General features: G+C 36.9%; 1 protein-coding gene across 1 annotated transcript in view; it reads right to left on the bottom strand.

Annotated features, from left to right (window-relative positions):
• LOC104586917 (DNA polymerase epsilon catalytic subunit A-like) overlaps nt 1–21,676 on the bottom strand; it is an 89,118-nt gene that overhangs the window by 41,941 nt on the left and 25,501 nt on the right. The window contains exons 9-24 of the mRNA XM_010244310.2: nt 21,466–21,600; nt 17,682–17,804; nt 15,550–15,633; nt 8,227–8,391; nt 7,823–7,999; nt 4,635–4,748; nt 4,278–4,382; nt 3,961–4,079; nt 3,728–3,869; nt 3,549–3,643; nt 3,319–3,424; nt 3,129–3,208; nt 2,841–3,017; nt 2,559–2,646; nt 2,319–2,399; nt 2,083–2,226 (exon numbers count right to left, since the gene is read on the bottom strand). Coding sequence (XP_010242612.1) covers nt 2,083–2,226; nt 2,319–2,399; nt 2,559–2,646; nt 2,841–3,017; nt 3,129–3,208; nt 3,319–3,424; nt 3,549–3,643; nt 3,728–3,869; nt 3,961–4,079; nt 4,278–4,382; nt 4,635–4,748; nt 7,823–7,999; nt 8,227–8,391; nt 15,550–15,633; nt 17,682–17,804; nt 21,466–21,600 — 1,935 coding nt within the window. The remainder of the gene's footprint in view (nt 1–2,082; nt 2,227–2,318; nt 2,400–2,558; nt 2,647–2,840; nt 3,018–3,128; nt 3,209–3,318; nt 3,425–3,548; nt 3,644–3,727; nt 3,870–3,960; nt 4,080–4,277; nt 4,383–4,634; nt 4,749–7,822; nt 8,000–8,226; nt 8,392–15,549; nt 15,634–17,681; nt 17,805–21,465; nt 21,601–21,676) is intronic.

Here is a 21,676-nt window from a genome sequence, read left to right as displayed (position 1 = left end):
AGCCCCTACGCCTGCGACTCTCCTTCCTCCCGGTTCGGATCATCATCTTACCACTGCTCCTGTAAGTGATACCTCTACTCGTATATCTAGACCTCCTGACCGCTATGATTTTCCTTTAAACTCTTTGTCTGTTGTCCTATCCTCCATAGATGTTCCTCGCTCCTACCAGGAAGCTAATAGTAGCCCTCAGTGGAAGGAATCCATGGATGCAGAGATTCATGCTTTACATGAGAATGACACTCAGGACCTTGTGCCTGCTCTCCAGTTGCATCCATTGTTGGGAGTCGTTGGGTTTACAACATCAAGTTGAAATCTGATGGATCTCTTGATCGATACAAGGCACGTTTAGTTGCCCAGGGATATAGTCAGGAGTATGGTATTGACTATGAAGAAACCTTTGCTCCTGTTGCAAAGATCACCATAGTCCATGTTCTTTTAGCAGTGTCTGCCGCTCAGTCTTGGACCATATGCCAACTTGATGTGAAAAATGCCTTTCTTCATGGTCAATTGAAGGAGACAGTCTACATGAAGCCTCCTCCTGGATACTGCAGTGATCGTTCTTTAGTATGTCGCCTCAAAAAATCTCTATATGGTCTAAAACAAGCTCCTCGGGCATGGTTTGAATGCTTTCGCAATGTTGTAATTGTTGTTGGATATAGCCAGAGTTCTTATCACTCTCTCTTTGTTAGGAGACGGCCTCGGGGTATTACATTCTCCTACTATATGTTGATGACATGTTGTTAACTGGGAATGATGCTGAGGGCATTCGTGAATTGAAACTATTACTTCAAAATTCCTTTCACGTGAAGGACTTGGGCCCTCTCACCTATTTTTTGGGACTGGAAGTACATCGTAGTGGTCGAGGGTATTTTGTTTGTCGGTAGAAGTATGCCTCTAACCTTGTTAAACTTGTTGGTCTTAATGATGAAAAGCATGTTGACTCACCATGACTCGGCCTAATATTTCTCATGTTGTTCAGGTTGTTAGTCAATTTGTTTCTGCTCCTCGTCAGCCTCGTATGACTGTTGTTCATCGCATCATTCAATATGTTAGAAGCACAACTTCTTAGGGACTGTTCTTCTCCTCCTCTCCTATTCAGTTGAGAGCATATGCTATTACAGATTGGGCTGGTTGTCCAGACACTCGTAGGTCCACTTCTAGGTGGTGTGTTTTTATGGGTGATTCACTCATCTCTTGGAAGTGTAAGAAACAACAAACAGTCTCCAAGTCTTCCACTGAAGTAGAGTATAGGGCCATGTCTTCGGTTTGCAGTGAGATTGTTTGGTTACGATCTCTCTTTATGGATCTTGGCATTCAGCTTCCTACTCCTATTCCTCTCTATGCAGACAATACAAGTGCTATCAATATTGCATCTAACCTTGTCTTCCATGAGAGGACCAAGCACATCGAGGTGGACTACCACTTTATTCGAGATCTTTTCACTACTGGGTCTATATCGCTTCCTCATGTAGCCTCGGACATGCAGATTGCTGATATCTTCACCAAAGCTATGACTAGAGTTTGACATCTCTTTCTTATAGACAAGGTAATGCTTATGTCTAGGCATCAGTTTGAGGGAGAGTGTGGAGACTCTATAACTTGATGTATCTTATTAGTATAGTCCCTGTTGTATATTACACATACATCTTATTCTTCTTTTCTCTTTCAGCCCTATATGGGCATTCTTTTTTTTTTTTTTGATAAATGCCCTATATGGGTATTCTTGTAATTGTATATATCTTTTAATATATAAAAGACTCTTTGAGGTGGGGGTCAAATCATTCTTGACACCTCTAAGATTATTCTTGTTCTTTTCTCTATTCGGCCAAGAGTGTTGACAATAATCTAGGTCAAAATCAGAGGCATAAGGTGTTAACAAGTGAATTCATTCGTATGAACCCATTAGTGTGACGTTAAGAAATCAAACAGGAAACATTATGGTGCAATAAAAGCTACCGATATAAAGCTTCAAATAATAACTTTTACAATTTAATCAATATATGAAGGCAAAGAATCAATTCTATGATAGGAAAAATCTAATAACACATGCAATTGCAAACTCCTAAGAACAAGATAACATACCTGGAAAACCTTGATAAGTTTAAGCTCACCCCTTCTCTTGATTTCAAATCCTTTAAGTTCAGCCAGGGTTCCATCATCATTAAAGACAGCATATCGCTTCTTAATTAAAATCCCTTCTTCCTTTGAAGCTGGGAGAATCATTGCCTACACAACAAAATGAGAGCAAATAATCACCAAGAAACTGATGAAAAGCATTTACCTCAAGAACTGATTATGTTTCAATTGTCCATATTCACCTTATATGGTCCATCCACCTCAAATTCAATGGAGCATTCGCTGTGAGTTGTATATGTCTTATTCACAGGATCTTTGAGTGTCTGGTTGGAAGTTGGCATTAGTACTTAGATCATATGCAACCCTTTCTCCCAAAGAGCAGAAGACAAATGAAAAGAACAAAAAGTAAAGGAAAAGAGGAACACAAAATATTCCTGGAAGCAGAGTTGATACTACTCGCAGTGAAGGAAGTTCTTTCTCACCTGATATTGATCATTTGTATTGTTTCTAGCCACATCAACATTAAGCATAACACAAGGGTATGATATTGTCAGCTTCTTCTTCGAGTCTCTGAAAATTGTTTCAATGGTCAGTACATGGAGAAATACCATGCAAAAGAACAAATCCTCATTTACTAGACCAAAGTATCCTAGACATTTGAACAGTAGAAACAAATAGTCTGTATAAACAAAAAGAATATGTTCAATCCATAGCACAGAAGTAAGCACTAATACATGAAATGAGGAGGATAAAACATGAATTACTTTGTTTTGAAGGTGAAATTCTCTGGAAAAGATCCAGGAAGTGCACACCAGATGCCATCTGTGTCCAATTCTAGAGGTCTCCCAATTTTTTCAACCAGTAGACGAGCATTCTGAATTATTTTTGCCCCAGTATAAGTGACTACTCCAGCCATTTCCATTGAGTACCATCTTGCACCCCTAGAAAAATCAAAGAAATGCATACACTGGCAGATGATCAGAACAAAAAGCTTCAAAGAAAAGAAAAACCATGGGAAGAAATAAAGTGATCAAAGGCAGAAGAAAACTCACTTGCGCATGACGTATCCATAGAACGAATTAAGAATACATTTATGAGCTAGCTGTAGAGAATCATATAGAACTACCATATCCTACAAATATGAAATATCCATAAGAAATCAATGATAAGTAGGAACCTGGATATGCCATGTTTACGAGTAGAACAAAACCTAATAGCCAAACAGTCAAAAAGCATTCATACTTGTGCTTCCTGGATGCTAATAGAATTTCCACTGGCTTTTGCCTCTGCTAGTTTTCCCTTCCAAACCTTATTTAGTCCTTTATACTCATACCTTCTATCTCTGAAACTGAAATTGCAGCAGTAGAAAACATTGGTTAGCCATATCTTAACATAGAACATTGACTGCTTGTAAAAATAAGCCAAAAAAGAAAAGGTGAAAACCTGAGGATATAAGAAAAATAGCTACTCACCTGCGAACAGTGTCAACATAGAAGGGATTTTCTCTCATGCATATTCCTGCCTCCCGAAGTTCAGTAACTGGCTTGTCAAGGACCCTTTTATAGGCCTGTTACAGATCACCAGATGGTAGCATCTCAGGGATCCTTGAGATAAAACATTCATAATAAATATTCATGTGTTTACGGTTTACCTTTTGGCAATACTTCTTTAGGCGCTCTTTCAGTTTTGACTGTTGCTCAGCCTTGGGCAGGTCAAGAAAAGATTTTGACAACTGACCATCTATGCCATCAACTAGTTCAGACTCCAGTTGCCTCTTCAAATGAAAATAGTCACTGCAGTATATGAAACATTATGACCAGAAATAATCATCAGGAGTTGTCTCTTGGAACAAACTTATCAATAATACATGAGACAAAGACTTGCCTTTTCTTTGCCATGAATGTTTCTCCACGCCAAACCCATTCAAGCTTTCGGAGACAAGTTTTCCCTGGACGATTGAAATCACATGCTGTGCATACCTCATCTGTAACTATTGATGGTGGCTGTAATTGCATATGAAGAAACTTCAAATCTTAATATATGCTAGTTTAAGCGATACTTCTCAAAGAACACAAATACAACCTAGAAAAGAATAAAATGCAGAAGAGAGATTCAAAAATTCACTGTATTAACGAAGTGAGATCAACAATAGAAAACTTTCATAATGTAGAAAAAAGTGTGTATAGATGCACCCAAATTACCTGAAGCCTGTTTGTTAAAATTATATTTGGATACATTGCAGCAACATCAAGATGATATATAAGAGGGCATTCCTCACGTATAGGTTCATCTCGCAACTTAACAAGCTGCAGTTTTGCAAGAAGGAAATTATTAAGAAATGATTACTATCAAGAAGAAAATGGCAAATTTGATATATGGTAGATAAAACTGATATAATATCATGAGTGTAGCTTAAACAGAGACAACAAGCTTCAGAAAATAGATAAAATTGGGATGCCAAAGAGACAACCTATTCTGTAGGTATGGATACATAGAGCAAAAAAACACTTAAATAGAGTGTCTAATGCATAACAAGATAGATGACAGAAACAGAACACCTTTTCCATGATAGCATCCTTCACTTCATCATAATTGGAAACCGATTCCATCTCCATCTTACCCTCTACTCTTATTGCATATTGCAGATCACGATCAAGGTTTCTGATTAATTGCTGGAAAAGAAAAGGAACATATCAATTTCAACTAACCAACTTCACAAAGCAACCTGCTTGTATACATTAAATAAAATTTGTACTGTATTACAAAGAGGTAAGTAACCTCTAGTAGATGTAATCAAAACCACATGTCAGAGAAGAAAGAAGCTTATAAGCATTTATATTTTCCTCAACCAATGAATGAATCCTACAGACAACCACAACTCAATAGCCAACAGAAAAAAAAAAATCCAATATTTGTCAGATTTAGATGGCATTTGGTAGCACCAAAGTGAACCTCCCACTGCTAAAAAACTTGCTTTCAAGTGGTTGGGAGGCCATTCAGTGAATCTCCAAATGCACCCTTCAATCACTAAGATTGCCTCTGGATATTTCTATTGTAAGATTGTGTCCAGAAACAGTTGGTAGTTTTCATCTGCATTTTCTGGATAAAATTGCCCCTCAATAAATGCTCATATTCTTTCATATAGACCCACATATCTTAACACCACCACCAAAAACCTACACTCTAACTTCTCCCTTTCTTCATTGACAGTGAACAGGCTCATCCTTGGAGAATCAAATCATTGGAGAACAAGTCCATTGAAAAACCTCAAGCCTTAATCAACAGTGAGCTCCATTCACTGAACAACACGTTGATAAACAAGCTCCCTATCCAACTTTCCAACTCCTTCCTTTTTGGATTTTTCTACAATAGCAGCTCCAATTCCTTGACAATGGAAATGAAAGCATATAAATGTGAATCAGTGTTCTCTGGTTGGCTTATCTTTGGGACTGAGATTTTGCATCTTGGGTCGCCCTAACCCCTTTGTTACACCTGTAAAATCTTGTGAAGATTGGATTTTTCATGAGGAAGTTCTGGTCTGAACAAGAAGGGTCACTTTTTCTGAAAAAAAAAAAAGCATACCACGTGAGTTTTTTTGTGGTTTCTTCTATTTGGCCGTTGTATTGAGCCTTGTACTCTAAAAGGGTTTTGATCCCTTCTTTAGTTCAGCAGGCCTGCAACCTTCCATTTTGTTGGACTGCCAGTCCTGAAACCTAGTTATTTGGATAATTTTTTCAAGAATCACATGTTATTTGGCTATTGGATTCTGGTTCTAGTGTTTAGGATACTTTCTAATTAGTTTTACCTGAAGAACTGCTTCGTGTTGCTCTTCCTCGGACTTGGACTCATTCTTGTTATCGTTCTGGACTGGAAACTGTTACCTGGATGGCTGATAAGGTTGATATCATACCTATGAAGTTCGATGGAACTAACTACAGTATGCGGAAGTTCCATTTTGATTTCTTTGCTGAAGGAAAGGATCTGGAAGATTATCTGAACGGTACAGCTACCAGGCCAGATGAAGCTAAAGCAAAGGCTTTTTTTATCAGCAACACAAAAGATTTCATTGATTAGAAGAAAAAATGTTTACAACAAGAAGTTGTGAAAGAAATCCAGCTTTAGAAAGCTGAAGCAAAGGCTTTTCAGCAATGGAAACTTCCATTGGTGCCCAGGATTCTAAGTTCCATTGAAACTCATATTGCTAAACCCATGAGAAGAATGAGAATTTCTTTTGTCATGTATGCTTATTTGAAGGTCTATTACCAGTCAAACATGTCTAGGAAGTACCAAATTGAATCTGAAATCTTTGCATATTGTCAAGGAGATAGGAAAATACATGAATATTATGCCAAACTTCTGGACTTGTGGACTGAATATGAATTAGTACATATTGACCTTTCTGATCCTCCTGAATGTCTTAAGTATCTTCAGAAACACTTTGAGAAACGAAAGGTGAATCAGTTTCTCATGAGGCTTAGACTTAAGTATGAGATAACTAGGTCTAACATTCTAAGCCGAGATACCCTTCCAAACTTGGGCTCAATGATGGGGGAACTCCTGAGAGATGAGACCTGACTTTTGACTGTTGCGGGAGTTGAATTTAATCAACCATCTTCCTTCCTTTGTCCTTGCTAGTGCATCTCCATTTCAGAAGCTCTTTGGTTGCCTTCCTGACTTGTCTAATCTGCATATTTTTGTTCTGTGTCCTCTGTACATCTTCCTTCTATTGGGTACAGTCCCGATCATAAGGGTTTCTTATGTTATGATCCTACTATTCATCGTATTCAAATTTCATGAAATGTTCTATTTCTTGAGCACATTTCTTTCTTTGCTGGAATTGCTCGATTGTTTGCTCCTATCTCTGTTTCACAGAATTTTGATTCAGAGGATGTTCCTCCCTCATCTTTTGGGAAAGATCTTCTTGTCTTCATTCGTAAATGGTTGTGTTCCAGATCCTATGCCCATGCCCCCCTTCCTGCCAACTCAGCACATCAGTCCCCTGATCTCCCTATAAGTGATATATCTTCCTCAGATATAGGGGTGGATTCGAGTCAAGCCAAGCCAAGCCAAATAACTAACTATTCGAGCTCGGCTCGCCAAAACAATGTTAGGCTCAAATTCGACTCGGTTCAAAAGCTCGCAAGTTTGAGCTCAGCTCAACTCGAGCTTGACTATGAGCCAAACTTCCTATAAAAAATAAAAATTATACATATAAAATTTATTTTTTTATTTTAAATACAAAAAATTATTTATTATCATACATATAAAAAATAAAAAAATACATATATAAAATATTATTATACATATAATAAAAATGATCTATTACATGATATATAGGCTCATGATTACATGATATAATATGATATATAGGCTCGTGACTCCCTCTCCATCTTCTCCTTCCTCTTTGGCTCCCTCTCCATCTTCTCCTTCCTCTTTCCTACTACTTTTTAAATTCTAGATCTTCTAAGTATGATATAGTATCAGAAAATATACAAACATTTGATTCACCAATAATAAACAACATATGACATTCCTGCAAAAGTATAACATCTGAAAAAATGGAAACAAAATCGGTGCACCAAGTTTTTTTTCATTTTGAATGGATAACAAAATCAAAGGGGACCTTATTAACAAGTATGGAAATGGTACAAATTGTTGGGCTTCTCAAAGGAATATCATCTAGCAATCACATAAAGAAGCGTATGTCAACAAATAAGAACAGATTTAAGAGATCAACACAACACACCTCATAGGAAGATGGATCCATCTGAAACCTAGTGGGAAGATCAGATCTGAAAACCCCACTTTCAAGGCATTCCACATGGCCACCTATATATGTCTCACTCTCTAGAAGGTGATTATTGTAGAACTTCTCTGGGTCAGTTTGGTGCTTGTTTGGGCAGATAACATGTGCCTTGTATGCCTGTCAATATCATGAAAGCAGGTTCAAATATCAGGCAAAACAGCAACCATAATGGATTAGAACTTGCCCCTCAGTTTTTGACATTATACAAAAGCATTAAACTAGAGAAGTTTTTTTTTTGATAACTAACATTAAACTAGAGAAGATCGGAAACTAAAACATTTGCAAGATCATTAAAACAAGGGGAAGCTAAACAATCTAGAAATAAGTTCTTCCCAGGAATTCACCTGAACCATAAGAAGCATTTCACAAAGGGTACCACTCCCTTTACGCAAGACCTCATCAGGTGGCATAGGTATTATAGTTGCAAGAGAAAAAATGAATGGATGAACATAGGTCATGTACAAGTAGTAAGTTGCAACGGCATCTGATACAGAATATGAAGCCATCATCTGAAAAACAAGAGACCAACAATCCTTAGAAATATTGCTGATGAAACTAATCAATGTCAACAGAAATTCAAATTACTGAAACCTAGCGAGATGTAGTTAACAGTATATATGAATGAAGGATCACTGATAAGTGGTTAAAGTGACACTTTTGCCACTACCAGATGAGTTTCTTTTCTCTTTCACTACTTTTGGGTTCATTATCTTCCTTTTGATACTTCTTTTCATTTTAAATCACTTTATTTTGCACATAAAACACCTCTCTAGAAAGCTAAGAGCTACTTTTCCTAATATTATATATTAAGTCACCTTTAGGTTCTAGGACAATTAAATACTTTTCTGATATTTTTTGCCAGTAAGAATAAAATTACAAACCCACCATCCCTTTTTGATAGAAGGTGACTCAGTAAACACTATTAGATGGGCAAAAGGAATAGGGAGAGAACTGTAGGAATTGTCATTTATGCTAAATGAAGCACATTTGTTCTTAAGAGCATGCCCCCATATGGTCTCATGGATCTCAAGTGACAGAAATGAAATTGCCAATGAATTAGCTAGGTTAGGGATTAATAGACCAGGAATGTATCGTAGGCCTTCAATGCCATAGATCATTCATGTATGCTATTATGCAGTAATCTTTATACAGATTTGAAAGGACTTGCTTTGTTTTGCTCCCCCTTATGAAATCTTAATCATTATGGTTTAAAGGCTAACATTAGAAAATTGCTTTAGAACTAAAACAAGTTCATAACTGATCCATGTGTGTGTGTTGTGCTTGTTTGTCTGCATATATTTATTCAATTATGACAAAGCACTACTGTCTTGTTAATGGGGAATGCCAGGACCTAGGTCTCTTTTGTAATTTCGTAATCTTTGTAGTTTTGATATTCTAGTGTTTTGTCAGCTTCATGCTGTTTATGTAATGGCCCTACTTTCTAGCCTGGACAGATTAGGGGTCTCTTAATAAAGCTCTAATACAATGGCATTTGTTATTTTATCAAAAAAAAATGGCCAAGCACTTATGAAATCATAGTTGTCAAGCTGCTAAATCAAGATTAAGCACCAGGACAGTGCCTTATTACCTAGGCAATTAGGTGCCTGCCTATGTATTGCCTAGGTAAGGATTTTATATATAAAAGATCTGGATAAATTTAACTTGTTCCCTATTCTTTTATATATTTTCTTGTTTCCCGGTTGATATAGCAACTAGGAAACATTAAAAGTGATCAAACTTGAAATAATCAGACATTAAAAGTAGAACTCAGACAACATAACATAGCCTACGAAACTATGGCATGGAATCCTATAATGTTAATGCAAGAGAGAGATACAGAGAGAGCATGCAGTTGCAGGTGTTTATTGAATCAAGGGAAAAAAGCCCATTATCTAATGTTGGTCCCAGCTATCCAGGGTTTTGGGATGGGTGGGCCAGATAAGAACCAGTTCTCAGGGATTTTACACCAAAAAGGTTCCTCTCAAATTCGAACCAATGTTCTTAGCTTGTCAGCCCAAGATTTTACCAAAGAATAAGACAAAATAGATAAATGAAGGGATGGTTACCTTTTAATGTTGAAAGAACAAGGCTATAGAGGAGAGAATTTATAAGTTAATTGCAGAGATATGAAATTGTGGAGCACCTATTTTGGTTACAGTTATAAAAAAATGGACTACAAAGGATTATTTAAAAAATTTTAAAAAAAGACCAAATGAAGGGCAAAGTCTATGATGTTACAGAGAGATAATGCTTTGTTTTACTCAGAAATTGAGGAAGAAGAAAAAGAGGCCTCTTCTGAAGAATACACTATTATGATTCGGCCAGCCCTTGAGTTTTGTTAGTCTGATAACAGCCAAAAAGAGAGAAGAAGAAAGAAGAAAGAAAGAGAGAGAGAGAAAAGAGGAGAAAAGGAGAGAAGAAAAGTCTGGTTCGAATGAGAGAAAAATTACCTCTCCCATTCGGCCAGACATGTTTTATATTACTAACATAATGGAAAAGACACTTGTGCCCTTACTTAAGTGAGGGACACTAGTTCTAATTTAATATTACAGATAAGCAACCTCAACATAAGTCTAAAGATAAAATACCCCTACACTAACACTCCCCCTCAAGCTGGTGAATATATCATATAATCCCAGCTTGTTACATATGTAGTCCACTCTTCCCCGACTCAACCCTTTAGTAAATAAGTGTGCCCATTGGTTCCCTGTGTTAACATATGCAGTGTCTATCACTCCATTCAGCACCTTCTCTCTAACAAAGTGACAGTCAACCCCTATGTGCTTGGTTCTTTCATGAAACACCGGATTACAAGAAATATGAACTGCAGCCTGATTGTCACAATAGAGCTTCATTGGAGTTTTAACATTGTATCCTATCTCCTGTAGAAGGTTCCTTACCCACACTAATTCACAAGTAGTATGTGTCATAGCTCTATATTATGCCTCTGCACTGCTTCTCGCCATGACTGTTTGCTTCTTACTTTTCCATGTCACCAAATTACCCCCAAAAAAAGTGCAATAGCATGTGGTAGACCTCCTATCAGACATAGAACCGGCCCAGTCAGCATCGGTATATCCTTCTATTTCAAATTTTCCACCACTTTTGTATATCAAGCCACGTCCAGGAGCCCCTTTTAAATACCTCGCAATTCTTAGAACCGCATCCCAATGAGGAACCAGAGGTTTCTGCATGAACTGACATACCACACTAACCGCAAATGAAATATCTGGCCAAGAAATGGTTAGGTGGTTCAATTTACCTACAAGTTGTCGGTATCTTCCAGGGTCTTCAAACACTCACCCATTTCATTGCTCAGCTTAGTATTTGTTTCCATAGGTGTTTCAGCTGGTTTAGCACCTAACAAACATATTTCCTCCAGCAAATCAACCACATATTTCCTCTAACACAAATTAATACCATGCTTAGACCTTGCTACTTCTATCCCCAATAAATATTTCAATTTACCAAGGTCCATTGTTTGAAAATGTTCCTGTAGAAAAGTCTTCAACCTGTCAATGCCCATTTTATCATTCCCGGTAATAACAATATCATCTACATACACCACCAATAGCAATTTTCCAGCTAAGAGTCATGACTAAAGATTGAAAAGACAAAATGACAAAATATCTATATCCATTGTATGACATCACTTTATAAGGACCCAAAACATCTGAATGAACCAAAGAAAAAGGACTCGACACACGGTTATCAACCCTAAGACTAAAGGGAACACGATGATGTTTCCCCAACTAACACGACTCACAATCCCCAATAAATATTTCAATCCACCAGCTTCATGCCCTCCACCAATCTTCATCCCCGCCTTGAGATCCTGAAAAACACACGAAGAAGGGTAAAAAGTAATAGAGCAATTGAGTGACTTTGTCAACTTACTAATAGACATAAGGTTAAACAGAAATTTAGGGACATACAAAACAGAGAATAAAGATAAAGGGGTCATGTTAACATTGCCAACACTACAAATGGAGGATGTGGAACCATTAGCAAGGGTAACTGATTGTGATGTTGAGCAATGAGAGAGGGAAGAAAACACACCTGGAGTTCCAGCCATGTGATCGGAGGCTCCAGAGTCAATAATCCAGGGATTGGGTGTGGCTGCTAAACAAGCCATACCTGAGTGTGTGAGAGTAGTCGTATTCTGCTGAGATGTGGATTGGACAAACCTCTCATACTCATCACGGGGAACACTTACCATCTCCTTCTCGGAAACATCTGTGGATGTAGGAGGCATCTGATCAGCTGAATGACTCTCCTGTCTGAAACTGGTGTCACTAGTCATGGCATGATTGGCCCAAGTTGAGGGTGGACCATGCAAGTCATAACAATAATTAATGGTATGTCCATCCTTACCATAATGAGTACACCTCCTCGGACCCGAGCCACGTCCTCTGTCGCGGGCTCCCCCTGAATCTCTACCTCCAGTACGACCACCACCACGGTTATATATAGGTCCACCACCACCACTATGGCCATATACCAGACCACTACTACCACTACGGCCAGACTGAGCTCCCCGAGCTCCACCTCTAACACCACAACCCCTTGATACTGCAAAGGCTGATCTATTAGAAACATTAGAGTTCTTAGTAGATCCAATAGAAATCCTCTGAAGTCGAGCAAACACCTCTTCTAAGGAAGGGAGAGCTGACCCTCCTAGTATCTGAGCCCCCACTGGTTCATACTCAGATTTCAGCCCCACCAAAAATCGAGTCACATCTAGTTGTTCTCTCTATTGTTGCTGAATTTTGACATCAGAAGTGAGGGGGTGATAAACATTCAACTCATTACGAATGTTTCTCATACTAGCATAGTACTCCTCAAGACTCTGATTGCCCCATTGCAGATTAAAGTATTCCTAATACAGCTGATATACTCTAGTTGTATTGTCTTGACCATAATACAATTTCTTAGCACGGTCCCGCACATCCTTGGCAATGTCAAGAAACATGAAATTTACACTAATCTTGGATTCCATACTGTTTCATAACCATGTAATAATTTGTGCATCCTCTTGTTCCCAGTCATCATACTCATGAGAATCAGTGAAGGGTTTCTCCTCCCTTATGTGTTTCACCTTCTTCTTTGCCTTCAAAAAAACTTCTACAGATTTAGCCCAAGGTACATAATTCTCTCCATTCAGTTTAATGGAGGTCATTTGAACATTTAGGTAGTCAATAGGTATCACCACATTAGATTTGCTATCACTGCTATCTCCCATTGCTGAATTCTGTTATTACTAAATTCGGCACACTGCACACTACTTGATCACACTAGTTTCAGCACTTGTTATTGCTGAAGATTGCACTCTTTACACCACAAACCCTACCCCACGACTACCTGAAATCTCACCACACCATATGAGGACCACTCCCCCTTCGAATCACACTAAAAACAGCATAAACCCTAGCACACTACAGTATTAAATCCCACCATACAATCTGAAACATACTTCTTATTTGATTCATAACAAAAATATGCATAGAAATCTCTTACCTCATCACCCGAAAAACAAACCACAAAAAAAAATCAGACCACACGAATCAGCCCTCTTCTCTTCATCGATTAGGGGAGGGCTTCTTAGAAACCACAGCAACCGACCATGAACAGCGCAACTGGAGGCATAGAGACCTTCAAAGGAAGAGGGCGACCACTCCTTTTCAGCCCTTTCCTTCATATCCAATCGATAGCAGAGAAATCAAGAGAAAACCCTAGACTGAGTGCGCAGAAAACAGAAATCTGGGCAGATCCGAGTTGCTTAGTTGTGGTCTGATACCATGTTATGATTCGGCCTGCCCTTGAGTTCTGTTAGTCTGATAACAGCGAAGGAGAGAGAAGAAAGAAGAAAAAAAGAGAGAGAGAAAGGAGGAGAAAAGGAGAGAAGAAAAGTCCGGTTCGAATGAGAGAAAAATTACCTCTCCCATTCGGCCAGACATGTTTTATATTACTAACATAATGGAAAAGACACATGTGCCCTTACTTAAGTAAGGGACACTAGTTCTAATATAATATTACAGATCAGCAACCTCAACATAAGTATAAAGACAGAAATACCCCTACATACTCGTCACTAACACACGATGAAAGCAACCAGTTGAACCTCTATTACAGTGAATGCATTACTTTTCCATCATTATCACAGTATCCCCTAAACCTTTTTTATGGATCTCCAAATTGGAAATTGATCTTTTATGATGTTTTCACACTCTTTTAACTTATTTATGCAATGTGATTTGATGCATTAAACCTAACATTGTTACACCTCTTGTCTAAAAAAAACAAGGCAAGGAGTAAGTGATCCCAGAAATTATCTTATTGCCTAGATGCCGCCTTGACAATTATGAATGAAACCTAATGAGAACTCAGCAAACAGTGAACAACCAATTGTATTGAGGAAACTGGGGAAAATGGATTCATGAATATATGATTGTATGTTGTAAGTTTAGCTTGTAATCGTTAAATCAATAAAAGGGCTTTGAATATTAAAGTTTTAATGATGAGCATGTACTTAGTCTAATGATTTAGCAAATCAAGGTTGTCAAAAATAATGTGCAATTGTGCATATTTGTAATTTGTAAGTTTCTAAGAAATGATGTTGAGAAATCAGTTCCGACTTTTTTATTTTTTTATTGTTATTTCTTAGTTTAAAGCTCCTTTCATGGTCTTGTAGATATTGATTTATTTGTTATTATTTATTCTTTGGTATGGGTGGTCTGGGGTATTATGGTCACTGTATCTTCTTTTATCTCTTAGTATATATATGAGAAAGAGGGGTGGCAGCAGAACCTTTTGCCTCTCTCCAGTTTTCTCTCTTCTTTTACTCTTATTTCATGTTCAATTATTTTTAGTTTTTCCTTTGCTTTACAAGACATGTAGTGACACTAAGGTGGTGCTAACTAAATCTGGTCCCTGATTTCTGAAAAGCAAAAAATTCCTGGGAACAGTTCTGAGCTCTAAGCGGTGAAGATTTGCTTTTCCTCTTTTATGGATCTCAAAATACAGTTAAGTTGTTCTGTAATCTGAATGTTATAACCACTAGGAAACATTTATTTTACAATTTTACCCCATGGATAAGTTTGTTTGATTTTTATTAATTTGTTAACACTTGGGATGTTTGATTTAGAATAACAAAAACAAAAATCCCACTTGATTTATCCAATAGAACTAAAAACTTGATTAGCCCTTTTTGCCATTGAACTCTCCTACAACACTAAGAGAAACTAATAGAACTTGATTTTCCCTAGTGGCTTCTCATTTTTACTCTTTTTATTTAGCCCATAATTACTAAAGTGCTTCTCCCATATATTTTGAACTATAAAAATGTATAAAATATATATTTTTCATTAAACCACAAAATAATCATTGATCCTTGAGGTTTACACCTTTTTATTCTTCAAGTTAAAAGGGCATATTAAATCTATAAACTGTGGATATCTTTCTCTCATTATTGTGCTTGTAAATTACCAGACTATGGTGTTCTGTTTTTGTCATGCACAGTCTATAAGTATTACATTTACATCTAATCCAGCCTTGTGTTCAAGAAATTTCCAATTCGCAGTTCACACCCATCATTTCCATCTTCCATTACTCAAGATCACACCTCATTTTTTATTAACAGAAGATGTAGCATTTGCAGTTGCACATACCTGGGGATGTTCCATGGCAAGCCGAACCATATCTTCAGGATTCACCTCCAGGGGATCATAACCCAGCTTAGCCTTTGTAACAGCCTAAAAGACAAGCACAAAAATGAATCAACAAGCACCAAAACTAGTATCAATTTAATATTCGTGATGCAATTCTAGTAGCTGGGAATCTGTCAACTGAGTAGTACGAATCTACAATATGATTTTATATATTAAAGCAGAAACAATATTGACTTGAGCCATGTGTCAAAAGTCATAATATAAATGCTAATAATGCTTGGGTACATGGAGGGTCTGATCTTCATAACTTCATAGCGTTATTAGGATTTAGAATAAACTTTACAAAATTTGAAGTCCAAGGTTTAACAACTGGGTTGCACTATCCATGTTCCTATGTGAGCTAGTCTCAGTGTGTTTGACTTAATTCATTCTGCAAAAAAAAATAAACAGGGGGAGAGAGAAAGAGATGTACCAGAATTGTTTCATGCAGTTTACTCAATACCCATAACGGTGATTCAACACATATTAGATCCATATCTTAAATGGGTGGATTAGAAGTGGATGGGTTGGGTGGGTCATGTGGGGTTGGATCAGAAATTGTTACCCATACACAACTACAACAATGGTACACTCACAACAGGATGTAATTACTGTTCTGTATTACATATGGTATCCGTAATATGATTATCACAACATGAGAAAACAAGAAAAAATATAATTACATGGCTGTGGAGGAAATTTCTCCCTCAACAGCCTTTTATCCATCTATAAATAAAATCATCACCATTTCTCAAAAAAAAAAATATATATATATATATATATATATAATTACATGATAGTTCATAGCAGTAAGAAAAAGCTGAGAATGGCAGATCTGGCTAATCACATAACCAACATAAATAGTTTAACTAAACTTTTCTAACTTTTCTTTGTCAATAATAATTTGCCTAGACATTTTCCATAGAGTGAATATGAATCTCTGACAATGGCTTGTGATCTCTTCCCGGACTTTGTTTTGACATCATTTCAATTATTAATAGCCTTGGTTTTTGAAGATGCTCAAGACTGCTATCAGTCTTGGGCACTAAGAAAATTTAGGTTCGAACAGAAGAGAAAGTGAAGAAGAAAGAGGAGAAAGAGTAGTGAGAGAGCAGTAGAACACAGGTTTGAAAGGAATGACAGATTCTCAAATGATCTGCCGCCGCCACTTCAATTTAATATTTATATGTTATGCTAGTTACATGAAAGGACATATCTGCCCTTGGTGTTTACATCATAACACTTAACAATATAAAAACCTGAAAAGTAAATAACAGAACTAGAATAACAGAATAACATAACAGATAGACTAGGTACATTCTACCCTACGGACAGAGTGGCCCCACGCAAGTTGGGCATGACAAATATCTACTCCCAACTTGAGGGGGAGTGAAGAAATAGTTGGTTAGCCATGAGTGTAGGGTTTCATACCCACACTCAGGCTCTAGTGTGTGTGGTTTCATACCCACACCTAGTTGTTTCTAATTTGTTTAATTAGTAGTTTCTAATTTTTGTTAGTAGAAGTTTCTAATTTCTGTTAAGTTGGGCCAGCTGGCCTTATTGTTTCTATTTTTTGTTTATTTCCTATTCTTGTAAGGATCCTAAAAGCTATAAATAAAGGAGTGTATTGGGTGGAAAATCATTCACCACCGAAACGCTTCTTTCTTTTCTCCTCTTTTCACTCACTCTCTCTCTCTCTCTCTTCTCTCCAAACCTATAATACAATAAACAATTCTTCTTCTTCTTCTTTCAAGTGCATTAATAAGAAAACTAAGGAATAACTAGGAGGGACATAAAAACCTTACCCCTTTGAAAAGCTATACAAAGGGCCATCAGCTCAAAAATATAAACAATAAGTCTGATGCACCCCAAATCAAAAGAACCCTTTAAGACAAAGAAAAAAAGTTCATTGTCATTACTAATAACCAGCCTTTGAATGTTGGAAGGAAGTCAACATCATCAATGTTAACTTCTAAGAGGACTGCCTGTCCTCTTTTTTCATAAAGTGGCCTTTTCTTTAGGTAAAATTATTCAATCTCAATAAAAACAAGTTAGAAAGGACTTAATCTGGATATGAAACCTTTTTCTCATACCTTTAGACCATGGCTCCCTTGAGGTAGATAACTATCACGTTTGACCCAAGCAAAGCAATCCAAATGACAAGAAAATTTAGCACGGCATTCCCCTTGATTCTTATCACATTGAAATCCCAACTCCTGCAAACTCAATGAGAAAACTAAGTATATAAAATGCATTTAAAAATGGAGTTCTAGATCACCACAAAATTAATGATTCATCGCAGATTCAAGATGCATGCAAGTAAACAATTTACATTGATAATTTGATATACAAACCATCCAATGAAACATAGAAATAAAGCATCCTATATAGAAAATTACATCCAGACACAGAGAATCACAATAAGAGAGTGCTAGAAATATTGTCAAAACATGATGCTTAGCATCAAGGTTTCTATTTTTTGTATATTCCATGAAAACCATATAACTTGAAAAAAATTGTTTGATGGTTTGGCTTCAGATTCAAAGTGAAAACGTAAACACTGCTACTGGTTGCAGCAGCCAGACTTCTGAAAGAGGAACTGATGGTAGACAGAAACTATGATCCAACCACATCCTTAATTGTTGCATATAAGAAATCATCCAGTTTCTGAAAACATTAGCTATTATTGGTTGAAAAGATTTCCGTGGAATTAATGTCCAAACACAATTTTAAAACCAAAAAGTGAACAATAATAAATGAAACAAGGAGAAATAACTGAGGGGCCAATTTTGGAATTATTATGCGTGTAAATAGATTATGGGGCATCAGCATGATAACCAAGAAAATGCCAAAAGGCCAAAAGCTAGATGCCAGCTCTTGGCTGGCAGCAATTATTTGTGTTGTGCACTCAGGCCCAATCTTCTCCCAAGATATTTAAAACTAAAAAGCAGAGAAGGATCAAGAAAACAAGGATAAATAGCGAAACATGGAGAAATGTCAATATGTATATAGACAAACTTTAAAGCATTGACATGATCATCAACACAGCTACAGCAAAACTAGTGGAAGACTCTGGGGCAAGCACTTTTCATTATATACTCGTGTACATTAAATATTTCAACAAAATAAGAATAAATCATTTGATGCAAGAAGAGAGTAAATTTGTGGAGGAAGAAACACAATAACTTGTGTTCTTCACATAGAAATACTTGAGGTACAATGGTTTCTGCAAGCTTCTGGTGAGATGTTCCATCATTGCAAGGAAGATTCTTATGGGGTAGGGCAAGGCAGAATTATTATGCCATGTATGGGTAAATTAAGAGAATGGTTTGAATTATTGGAAATTGTCTCGTAGGGATTTGTGAATGCTGATCCCAAGTTAGATGAAGTGATGAAATAGGCAACATAAGAATGGAAATATGAGCCATCCAATGGAGGTGAGAAGGTCAAATGCTGGTATGTTTCTATTTATTCTTCAAAGAAAGAACAAGTGAAAGAAGTTTTAGAATGGGAAAGTGTCACGAAACATTGAGACCATAGGAGATGATGTAGTGGTGTATGCTTTCATAGGGGTAATATTGCAATTTCGCCATTACAGATACTCAAGTAAAAAGATTAGGGATTTGATGCCATCAGATTCTCTTCTTATTTCCTCTGTATTCTCCATTTCTTTCACTCAATTCTTGCACATTTCACTTGAGCAATACCTGCTACATATTGAGAATTACAACTTGGTACAGAGCCTTTTCTCAATTCTAAGGAGCTCTTCTCAATCTTCACTCTACAACTTGGTATCGCCATGCTGTATGGATAATGTCATCTGGTGTATGGACAATACCAAGGTTTAGTGAAGGAGACTCACCTGTCTGGTAAAGGATGAAATAGAGGATCAAAAGTTATGAGAAATAATTGCTGCCAGCTCTCTGGATCGTGGATTAAGTTCAAGGATGATTTGTTGATTGGGGATGGTATTACTTGAGCAGTTATACATGTTGTGAACTGCAGATAGTATGAAGAACACTGTTGAAAGCATGTGGACCTTTGTGGAGGTGTTTGACGTTGCTTCAACCATTTTCTGCTATGTTGGTTGTGTTGAAGCATTGGTAAAATGTTCAGTGGATCTGGTTTAACATGAAGTGGCTAACTGCTCTCACAAGTAGTGTTTTTTTTTATCCTGAAATATGACCTGAAAGCAATCCATCATGTCTGGAGATGGCAGATATATTGACACCAAGGGTTTCCAGCAATTTTAGAGTCCCAAGTGAGTGCAACTGTTCAGGCATATTAGTAGCAGAGGTAACCAGGAGTATATCACCAGAAAATTTGAGGAACCCAGCAGGACGACCTCACATACAAGAAGTATGCCTCTGAAAATGTAATTATGATATCTTGGCTTCTTCATTCAATACTCCCAAACATAAGCAGTGGTTTTTTGTTCCTCAAAATTGCAAAAGAGATGGAACGCAATAATAAAGTCACTCTCAGTCAGCAGAACATTACCTGTATCTACCCATTGTGCTAGGAGAGAACCCATCCTCATTAGATTAATAATCATCTCTTAGAGCAATGTGGGAAGATATGGATCACTATCAGATTTTTAAGCCAGAGTGTTCGACTGATGAGAAAATATGGATCCTACTCAAGTATCTTGTCCTTAGGCATGATTTTTTTATAAGTATGTCCTTATGCATGATTCATCAATATCCTATCATATTAAGTGGATAAGTTGACTGTACTGATACCTTCATCCATGTTAAAATGTTAAAAAACATTAAAGAAATAGTATAACAAAAAATGTAAATTTAAAAGTAAATAGCAATTGTCAAACAAATAAGAAAAGAAGGCATTACAAGTTTTAAAAGTATAACATCATCATCATCATCATCATCATCATCATCATCTAAGCCTTGCCCCAACTATATGGAGTACATGAATCCTGTTTCGCCATTATGTTCTGTTCAGTGCCATATCTATTGTTAGATTATGAGTGCTTAAATATTTCTTACTAATTTTTTGGATAAATAATTATCTCTTACTTCTTCAAAGCATGCCCGTTTTGGTCTACCCCTAATTCTTCTAGCCCCTTCCACTTGCAACAGATCATTTCTTATGGGCATTTTGGATGATCTTCTCTCACAAGACCAAACTATCTTAGTCTGTCTTCTCTCATTTTATCACTTATTGGAGCTACTCCTAGGTTCCTTCAAATGGCTTCACTTCCGACCCTGTCCTTTCTACATTTAGAAAAAAGGAAAGTATAACAAAAAGATCAAAATTTATAAGTGTGTGACAATCATCAAACAAATAAGACAAACAATATAGACCAAATTGAAAAGGAAGGGAAGGGAAAAAAACCAACTGTGCCAACCATAGTGTTGGGAAATCAGGAAATAAAAGCTCAATGTGAAGTTATGCACAGCTTTTGGGCCAAAGCAAGTAACTTATAATGCAAAGTAAACAGTGTCATTAAAAGGAAGGATATGATCTAGTAACCAAGAAAATTTTCTTGCCTAGACAACCCAGATCTGGTCATACTTTAAACATATTGTCACTTGATTTGACCTAGATAATGAATGGGCAGCAATGAACATCACACACAAGAGAATTAGAACCACTACAGATTCCATGCAGCCAACTAATGCTTGATTTATCACCACCCATAAGAAGCATAACAATCAAAGTGGCAGTAATATGGAAATGAGAGCCTTTAGCCCTTTATTGATGTTAACCAGCTTCTGCAGTAGAAGTGTGGAAACATCTAACATAATAGGTATCTTTTTTTTTTTTTTTGATGAATGCTAACGTAATAGGTATCTTCAGTGACTGGTACTGAGCAAATAAAATGACGAGCAGACTGATGATAATGAAGGAACATACATTACTCATTATGATTCCATGATGAACTGCTCTACTTTCCAAGAATGGCCAATCAAAAAAATCACCATTGTAGGTCACATAAATACCAGGCTTCACTTCTTGCATATGGGCAAACCATTGTCTAAGGAGTTCTTCCTACAAGGAAGAATGGAAAAGTGAAAAACAGACAGAGTTTTGGAGATGGACAACCCAGATATATCTCAAAATTGAA

Source organism: Nelumbo nucifera, chromosome 2, assembly GCF_055504915.1.
Source record: "Nelumbo nucifera cultivar China Antique chromosome 2, China Antique-T2T, whole genome shotgun sequence".
NCBI classification, from domain to species: domain Eukaryota; kingdom Viridiplantae; phylum Streptophyta; class Magnoliopsida; order Proteales; family Nelumbonaceae; genus Nelumbo; species Nelumbo nucifera.
The sequence above is the reverse complement of the archived record's forward strand: the minus strand, read 5'-3'. Positions and strand labels throughout refer to the sequence as shown.